This window comes from Bombus impatiens, unplaced genomic scaffold (genome assembly GCF_000188095.3).
Source record: "Bombus impatiens unplaced genomic scaffold, BIMP_2.2 scf_0154, whole genome shotgun sequence".
Classification (NCBI taxonomy): Eukaryota; Metazoa; Arthropoda; class Insecta; order Hymenoptera; family Apidae; genus Bombus; species Bombus impatiens.
Window position 1 is genome coordinate 185,063 of NT_176573.1, and position 10,105 is coordinate 195,167.

Consider the following 10,105-nt stretch of genomic DNA (forward strand, 5'->3'; position numbering starts at 1 on the left):
TTGCGTATTATAAATTGCGTTTTCCGTTACCCGTATAACGTATGGACTAAATACTCGAGGCATAATTACCGTCCTATTTTTTTATTTTAAGAACAGCCTTATTATTCCTAAATACTCTTTTTATCAACCAATTAAGAATAATTCGTGTAATTATATTCCAAATATGTTACTTTTAATGGAGCGGTACAAATTACAGGCATCTATTATTCATTTGTTGCTTCTTAATGTTCATTGGCTGCTTTCGTAGAGATATAATTTTCACTAATCTTCTCCTAATATCTGATTCTTGTTGTACTCATTTAAAGAGCTATTAAGAGTACGAGCGACAATAATTTACGCGTATCTAAAGCAATGTGACTAAAAATGAAACCATAACGTATAAGTTTCGCCGCAAACTAATGCGTTAATTTGCAAAAAAAAGGGAGGATAAATGTTGTCAACAACTGACAATACGATATTTTCAAGTAGTATGAGTCTTGCAGGCCGTACGGTCAGTTACCCATGTGTATAAATTTACATTTACAAGTAGCAGTTACCGGCAAAAAACATCTTATCTAGTTTTCAGTGTTAAGAAATAGTTTACCATTTGGAATTGGAAAGGATTACATGATAAACAGAATTTATAAAGTGAAATCGATAAAGGGAAAAAATAATATAATAATTGGCTTATACAATATTTCTACAATATTTCGTTATTCTGTCGCGGGTCGATTAATACGATCAACGCGAATTGTTTTAGACTAACTAAATCGCACGATATTTTAATAATAAAATAAACAAGTGAAAGATTTAAGATTGTAACGAGAATTGTTGAACAGGAAAGTGACGAGACAGGCGCAAAATTTAAGAGTAACTGTCACACGATATTATAATGATAAAATAAACAAGGCATTTTAAGAGTGCAAACATTGTAAGTGCCAAAATTGAAAAATTTGACTCTTTATTGGAAAGTGTTCTATATATCAGTGAGAATACTCTACTACAGAATTCAAGTGCAATTTCCATCTCTAAATAGTTATTAATAATGCTAGAAAATGGTGTCACAACGTTGCCTGTATAGAGCAAGCTATATATAAGCGTCGATAAACTTTAATCAATTGTTCCTTGTCTTTTCTAAATAATCTAATAAATGGAACTAAATAATGGAATATTGAGTTTTCTCTACAACTAATAGATAGCACACACACGTTATACAGATACACTTGTCTTTTTCACGAATTTGGTCTACATTAACGTATAAGGTTTCTTCTGCTCCTGAAAAACTCGTTTCTTGGCACTTACAGTGTATTTTCTGTAAGCACTGTTCATTTAAGATTGTAACCTGGATCGTTCGACAGGAAAGTGACGAGACAGACGGTAGATATGTGGCTGGTCTCGCACGCAACGCCAACATCATCGTCGAGCAGCTGCATGGAGCTATCCAGTCCCACCCATGCAGGTGGCACGTCATCTTCCGGCCGGGGTGGTTCTGGCGGATCAGGTGCCACAACGCCTGTTCGAAAAATCTCAGCTCACGAGTTCGAACGCGGTGGTTTACTAAAGCCGATCGTGAATACGATCGACGGGACGCCCACCTTTCTAAGTGTTTCGCCCGGGGATTCGGGCCAACCAGGAGGTCAGCAGGTTAGCTCGGGAAACGCGGGCAGACCTCAGAGACGGTCCAGACACGAATTGAGGCATCTCGATGAGAAGGATCTCATTTTTGAATTGGTACGTGCTCCAATTGCTTTCGTTGATTTTCTCTTCTTACTCGTCTTCGTTTAATGATCTGAAACACCTTTTCCTCGCGGAACACCGACAACCTTTCAGCTTCTAAACAGTTCTAATTTTATATATGTATAACATAACGTTTTATAGTTATACAATTTTTAGCTTTTCGAATTGAAAAATTCTGTTCCCTTAATCATTAATTGCTGTCGTACGGAAAATTATTGAAACGTTATTAAACTTCAGATATATGTATCTCATACGCACGCAATATAACTCTTTATTTCAACCAATTAAAGCAACGTACAGTGCAAGTAAAATTAGACCAAATGATTCTTTAGTAATATTCTTCTGTATTATAAGTTAAAATCCCGATAGGATTTAACTTTTTCTTTTTTCACAGTATCGTCGAAGATACGTGTTAACGGTAAATTGGAGTATAAAAATGTTGTATGTAGAATAATCCACAGAAGTGAGCGAAGCTATGATCTTGAAACAGTAGAAGATAAAAAGTGAAATGGTTTCGAACGGTGCATTACGTGATGAATATGTTTTAACAGAGGTGCAGACCTGTTTAAGGAATTAGAGATCGGCGATATATTTGCAAAATGAAAGTATATTGTTTGTTACATCGATCATCGATCGTATGTTTTGTTCTTTTACAAATATATCAGTGCATCTGGAAATAATTAAAAGACTGGACAAGGTATCAAAATAGTAATATACTAAAATTTGGCAATTAAAGATTTGCACTTTTGTATTAAACATTTTTATAGGAAAGAGGGACATGAAAAAATGTACCAAACGTAGTATAGAATTTAAAAGTAGGTCCTTTAAAACTAGATTTTTTGTCTTTTACAAAAGATCTTCGCTTTTAGGTACATGTGCACTATATGATACATCATTCAAAATCATTGCTTAATGAAATTTTCGTCTACCTTTTGCCGCTTTAAAGCTGTGCTTTTGACCCATTTGCAAGGACTACATTTTTCTTCGTGACTTGATATTACAAGTTTTCTTATTGATTGTTTATGTTATTGACGATGTGAAGAAGCTTAGTGAAGTTACATATGTTTTTTAGAATAAATGCGATATATCCTTAAATATTCTTAAATAAACTTTATTTTGTGTATCCGGTTGAATTGTCTGATTTCTAGTAAACACTGAAATAACAGTCTGCTTTTTAATAACAGTAAATTAATGATTATAAAAAATAATAAGATAACAAATTTAATTATTTGCTAAAAGACTTGCCAGGGGCGTATATTTATTAATTAAATGTACGATTTGTCGATGCATCAAATATCAGTCACAGAGCATTTACAAGCAATTGTCAAAGCAATTCATAAAATTTACACACGCACAAACGTTAATTTTTCATGTTGGTCTCTAAAATCAATTTTATCAAATATTATACCCTATCTACGCAACGATAGAGGTAAAGAGTAAACTCATCGCAGACCTTTTCGTCTGTAATTCTCACTTCTGTTGCCTGAGTTTCGTACTGTTAGAAATAATCAACTGGTTGGATACTTTTAAACGAACGGTATAGTGCACAGACGTAATTACACGGCACTTCAACGATGTTTTTCTTTATCTTCGACTCATCGACAGCTTCTTCTAAAACTTGCAATTTACTTACTGAGCAACGTTAGAAAGTTTGGTAATTGAGTTTTCCAGTAGTAGGAATTAATTGACGCCTTTGATACAAGACTACCAAGGCGTAACTAATAGAAGGGACAGAATTCTATTTGCTTTGAAAAACTTGTACACAACAGTACGTTGGGTACAACAGTATCGTTGCAGAGAAAATGGTGTTTCGGCGTGATTTTCCTCGATGCTTGGCTTCCATCGAACAATATTCAATGACAACGAATTTGCTCGTAGGTGAAGGATATCTGTAACGAGTTGGACGTGAGATCGCTGTGTCACAAGATCTTGCAGAATGTCAGCACCTTGCTACATGCCGATCGTGGTTCTCTGTTCCTTGTTCAAGGCGAAAGAGGCGGCGGTTGCATGCCTTCTTCGCAAAATTACGATTCCTCGTCGAACCATTCGACTGATAATGCAAATTCAGGGAAAACGGGAAACGGAAGCTCCGAGCAACGTGGAACAGGATACTCGAGAAGCAGATGCCTAGTGTCCAAGTTGTTTGACGTATGTTCGAGATCGACGCTGCTCGAAATGGAGAAAAAGGACGAGATCAAAATTCCGTGGGGCACGGGAATTGTCGGTTACGTCGCCGAAAGCGGAGAACCTGTTAACATACCAGACGCTTACAAGGCAAGGGGATTTACTATTTACTTTGCAAAAACCAGTACAAGATTGTATGACGATATTAGATAGGTATTAGATAACGTAATATATTAGACTGACTATATATGTGTTTTCGAAAGTATTTCACAATCGGAGAAACGAAAAAATTTACTGTTTACAGAAATAAAAGACAATGATAAGGGATTACAAGATTCCATTTGAAAATTTAGTCGCAGCCTTCCTGTGCCTTATACGAAAATTCTACAAGCGTCGTCTAGAACATTTTTCTGGATCTCTCTCATATTTTTAACTGTATACAGTTAACAATAACATGATCCGTAGTTTTATTTATATAATATTTTGATTTATACACTATAATTTTATTTATCTGTTAAGTACGTATAAAAGAAACAAAGAGAGGACGTATTTTATTAAATATCAATGTTTTGGAAGAAATATGTTATCAGAGAATAATTTAAGTGAAACTGTGTTTCTAATTGTTATTTAAGGATGGATTACCTAATCTTTGCTTTTTTAGGTACAATGTAGGAAAACTGAGCAAACGCCAATAAATTTTGCGCAGGTTAAAGTTGCGTTGGTAGCCGACTAAATTGTGCGTTACGTCTGACGTATTCCCAATATTTTCATCAGTTGTGGCGTAATACGGTTTTATTGTATAACGAAGCGTTCGTAATATTTTGGCAAATCCAAAAATCTGTGTTTGTAAATCCAAATGCAAACATACGATAAACGCTCAGGTTCTACTGTAGTGTCAAAATTTTTAGTCCGCCACGTAATGTTTGTCCAGTTTTTAATTTCTCACTCTTCTTTTTTGTATTTTCGATAGACGATGCGAAACGTATTAATAACTACGGCAAACATATTTACGATTAGTAACATTCTTACTTTCTAAGATAAGGAGAAGAGAGGCATTAATTGTCACAGTTTTGAATATTTTAGAACCGTGCAACAGTTTTATTCGACATTTTCATTTCTAACACCTTGAAATATATCGGTTTCAAATCCTATTTAGATTACTTAATCGCTAAACCAATTACCGAATATCCATATCTGAATAAATTGTAAACTCGAGGATAGAAAAAAATCAATTTAGATTATTTAGTGTAATAAATCTATGCTCCGTAATATAATCGTGACGTAGTAATTTGAATGAAAAAAACGAAAATTATACGGAACACGTTAATACATTGAATATTTTAGATCAGCATCATTACAATATTAATACATAAAATGTCAAACTAGTAAAAATGGAAAACTAATTAGAATTCACAGAGAGCATTCGTTGTAAGGACTTCAGTCTTGAAAATTTAAAATGTTTCTATTTTTTGTTAAGTATTGTATGCTTATCAAATATTCTTTCGTCTGATATTTCGCGTACCATGAGCGTAAGAAGTATACTAACATAATTAATCTATAATTAATTAGTGTAATTACCAATACCTAAGAAAGGATTGAACTAGAAGGATCAATGATTATATGTAAATCAAGTAACGCAATATGTGTAAATATTACAAATTAATCTTTTTTTTTAATATTAAATAACAAAATACCACAGAATAATAATGTTCGTTAAAATTACATTTCATTTATTTCCAATTATGAATTTTATTTCATTTTATTACCTTTCTGAAGTTACGTAGTTGTATTTCTTATTCCAATGAAAACTGGTAATAGCTAAAGCACATTATTAAAGTTCTTGAAATCTTATTTCGTTACAGTTCTCCAACTTCAAACTATCGACGTTTCCATTAAATTCTTTAATAATCAATTACTCATAACGTTTTAAGACGTCGTATTTCTGAAGTATCTAAGTTTAATTAAATACTTAACTTATTTTAGTTTTAATTACCGCGCAACTAATAACTATCAAGAACTGCGTTTGAGTTTCGTACTTATATATCAATATTTAAAAGATCTTATTTTATTTATTTATCGTTGTTCCATTGTACTTTCTTTGTATAACATTACCAACGATAAGTGATTTTACTACGGCAATTATTAGTCCCTAGACGTCAGATCTACGAATTATCAGCTATAATTTATTTCTCTATGGAGAATTGATTCGTCGATTTCACGTGTATTGCAAAATAAAATTTAACTGCTAGATCGATACAAAATATTAAAATTTTAACTCTGTATCAAGGTGAATAACAAATGGTTAATTGATATTTACATATTTAGAAGCTATTGTACGATTTTTTAATTTTGTTTCTCTATCTTCTCTAATATAATATAGTTCCAAAATTTCAAATCTGTTTATAGTTTACTATTGCGTCGATCCAATAACTTACTATACATCTAAACTTGTGTTAGGGGTCACAATTGTACGAACGATATCAATAGTCGATGTACATTGCTCGCATAATTGAAATCTGTGACACGTACAATTTCTAACTAATGGTACAATGAAGACAGTGTTCATTGTTCCAATAAAGAATCGTATGCGTCAACAATAGCAAAGCACTCTTACGTAATTTTTATAGTAGAAGCAAAGAGATGTATAAAAGACGTGTGTCGTTCGAATAATTCGAGTGAAGCTGTGTATATATACGTTTGCACAAGGACTGAGTTTGAAAATTAGTGCTATTCCTCGAATCAAATGACTATCCGAAGCATTATTTATTGTATCCTGTAATTATTCCTTATATGTTAATAAATATGATATGTTCTTAGGACGCGAGGTTCAATCGTGAAATTGATGCATTAACGGGATACAGAACCAGAGCCCTTTTATGTATGCCAATAAAGGATTGCAACGGAGATGTTATTGGAGTTGCACAAGTTATCAACAAACTCGGTGGTGAAAGTCAATTTACTACGCAAGACGAAAAGATTTTCGCTGGATACTTGCAATTCTGTGGAATTGGATTAAGGAATGCGCAGCTGTATGAAAAAAGTCAATTAGAAGTGAAAAGAAATCAGGTCAGTTGATGAAGAAACGGAATACTCTGTAACTGGTGAAATTACACGCGTGTAACGAGTAACAAATAATGAAACAATATAAGGAATAATGCATAAATTATTCATAATCTCGTGTTTATGGTCTTTCTATTTTCTTTTGTGCCTTTGATACAAGCTGGTGATTTTAAACGCGTGTTTTATTCGCTACTGTAGGTTCTGTTGGACTTGGCTAGGATGATTTTCGAAGAGCAGAGCACGATAGAACATATGGTTTTAAGGATTCTAACGCATACGCAATCCTTGATACAGTGTCAACGAGTACAGGTAAACGCGTTCTCCTTCTCGGGTATATACGTACTTTGTATCGTATACAGAGAAGAGAACATTTTTAATGTAAAATCCAATATTCTGTACAGGTTCTTCTCGTGCATAAGGCATCAAAGGGCAGTTTCTCACGAGTGTTTGATTTCGAGGCGAACGACCTCACCGGCGAGGATTCAGATTCTCGCACTAGGTGAATGAAGTTTGTAATTACGTTCTCATTTCTCTTCACTCAATTACCAGCAATAATTCAATTTCCTCGGAAACCTTATATGTATTCGGTTTTGTTCACGCAGTCCATTCGAGGGCAGATTCCCTATAAATGTCGGCATCACTTGTTATGTCGCTACTACAGGCGAGGTAAATGCACTGGTTAACAGAGCAATGTATTATCGTAATACTTTGTCCGATTTCACAATTTATAACCGAAAATATTTTATTGCGTTTCCTTAGACCGTGAATATACCGAACGCCTACGAAGATCCAAGATTCGATCCTTCAGTAGATGATGGTTCTGGTTTTAGACATCGTACTATTCTCTGCATGCCCATCAAGAACTCGTCGGGTCAGATTATCGGCGTCATTCAACTCATCAACAAGTTCGACGATCTTCTCTTTACGAAGAATGATGAGAACTTCGTCGAGGCATTTGCTATTTTCTGTGGCATGGGAATTCACAATACGCACATGTAAATATGCAAGAAATAAACTGTTGAAATCGTTTGATAATTAATCGATTGGAACGAATGAATTCCCTAGGATTGATTTTGTTTAACTATTTCTTTAGGTATGAGAAAGCTGTAATAGCGATGGCCAAACAGAGTGTCACGTTAGAAGTGCTCAGTTACCATGCTTCTGCATCATTGGAAGATGCACAAAGATTAAGGGTAAGTCTAGCTTTATAAACTGGATATAGTAAAGATCAAACGTATTTGACTTTTCTTTTATTTCTTCTCCAAAGAATTCAAAAATTACTGTTCAATGACGTTCACGTACTTTATATAGCACAAAATAAATCCGATTCCCAATTCTAGGGTTTAAGAGTGCCTTCTGCAGCGTATTTTAAATTGCACGATTTTAAATTCGATGACATTCATATGGAAGACAATCAAACTCTAACAGCTTGTCTTCGAATGTTTTTGGATCTTGACTTCGTAGAACGTTTTCATATCGACTACGACGTTCTTTGTCGTTGGCTTCTTAGTGTAAAAAAGAATTACCGAAACGTCACATATCACAATTGGCGTCACGCATTCAATGTTGCGCAGATGATGTTTGCCATTCTAACTGTAAGTAAAAGTAATGCCATTAAGTTTAAATTGAATGGAATTATGTTAAAAACGAACGATAAATTTGTATTATTTTTTAGGCCACGCAATGGTGGAAAATTTTTGGAGAAATTGAATGTCTCGCGTTAATTATTGCTTGTTTGTGTCACGATCTGGACCACCGGGGCACGAATAATTCTTTCCAAATCAAGTAAGTACAAACGTTCCGAGGAGAAAACATATTTTTGCTTCAGTAAAAAATTAAGGTAATACAAAGAGGGAAAATCTTTGACTAACAGAGCATCTTCGCCATTGGCGCAGCTTTACTCAACTTCAACGATGGAACATCATCACTTTGATCAGTGTCTTATGATATTAAGTAGTCAAGGAAATCAAATTTTATCAAATTTATCTCCCGAAGAATATTCTCGTGTGGTAAAAGTTCTCGAAGAAGCAATCCTCTCTACCGATCTAGCGGTTTACTTCCGAAGAAGAGGGGCTTTCCTTACCTTAGCTCAAGGTGGAAGTTACAATTGGGCTTACAGTGATCAGCGAGAACTTTTAAGAGGGATGTTGATGACCGTTTGTGATTTGGCAGCCATAACTAAGCCTTGGGATGTTGAAAAGAGAGTGGCAGAATTAGTTAGCAGCGAATTTTTTGAACAAGGAGATATCGAAAGGCGGACTCTCAATATCACTCCTATTGTATGTATCGCTAAATTAAACTTTAGTATTTAATTATAACGTAGTTATAAGTAACAGGAAACAATGTAGACATTAACCTAATTATAAAAGACAGTAATTAAAATAACAGCATTAGATGTATTATGTATCTTTCTAAGTGAAGTTTTTGTAGAGAAATGAACTTTTCTATCGCGCATTATTAAATATAATATAATATTAAAGTACTAGAAAATCAGACCTAATGATACGTAACATTTAAAATTGAGACGATTAATTCTTTGATTTTTGAGTAATTGTATACAAAACAGTAAGAATAACATGTTATGGTAAACCAATAATTCTTGTTCTTACTAATAAAAATCTGTGGTATCAACTAAAGGTATATTTGATAGAAGTCATTACTAAATTTTTATAGATAAACCATTTGCTACTTAATATATTTTGTTTTATTTTAATCCAGCATGATATAATACATTATTTTATAACTAATGATTTTCTAATTATTACTACTACTAACAGTTATAAGTTATTTCTGCTTACAATATTGTACATATTACAATTAGTTAATTATTCATGATTCAAAAATAGCACCGTTACTCATATGATATTGCAGGACATTATGAACCGGGAAAAGGAGGACCAACTGCCAATGATGCAAGTTGGCTTCATCGATTCGATATGCCTCCCTATTTACGAGGTAACTAGCTTTCTACGCTATCGACAATAGCAAAATACCATCTAAAAAGCAATCATATTTGTTACAATTCTTAACTTATCGTTAAATCATATTATCGATCATTTAAGTTAATACACCAGTAAAAGAAATATAATAATAGGGTAGTTCAGACAATTGCTTCAAGTTATAACTCCGCTACCGGTGCAGTTGCAGAAATATATTAAAAGAAAAAGATCATGTTCTTTTTAGAACTTAAATGGTACACGTGCAA

The 10,105-nt window shown here is 33.7% G+C and overlaps 1 protein-coding gene across 13 annotated transcripts in view; it reads left to right on the forward strand.

The window, feature by feature from the left end:
- The window catches only part of LOC100748123 (dual 3',5'-cyclic-AMP and -GMP phosphodiesterase 11-like), a 141,726-nt gene that overhangs the window by 127,665 nt on the left and 3,956 nt on the right, over positions 1-10,105 (forward strand). For all 13 annotated transcript variants that reach the window (XR_004461204.1, XR_004461203.1, XM_024365868.2 and 10 more), the window contains 12 exons: positions 1,338-1,710; positions 3,595-3,990; positions 6,658-6,906; positions 7,099-7,209; positions 7,302-7,399; positions 7,503-7,566; positions 7,660-7,895; positions 7,994-8,093; positions 8,241-8,495; positions 8,576-8,685; positions 8,774-9,179; positions 9,772-9,855. Coding sequence is in view for 11 of the 13 variants with exons in the window: in XM_024365868.2 (XP_024221636.1) it covers positions 1,338-1,710; positions 3,595-3,990; positions 6,658-6,906; positions 7,099-7,209; positions 7,302-7,399; positions 7,503-7,566; positions 7,660-7,895; positions 7,994-8,093; positions 8,241-8,495; positions 8,576-8,685; positions 8,774-9,179; positions 9,772-9,855 (2,482 nt within the window). In the remaining 2 variants the exon portion in view is untranslated. The remainder of the gene's footprint in view (positions 1-1,337; positions 1,711-3,594; positions 3,991-6,657; positions 6,907-7,098; positions 7,210-7,301; positions 7,400-7,502; positions 7,567-7,659; positions 7,896-7,993; positions 8,094-8,240; positions 8,496-8,575; positions 8,686-8,773; positions 9,180-9,771; positions 9,856-10,105) is intronic.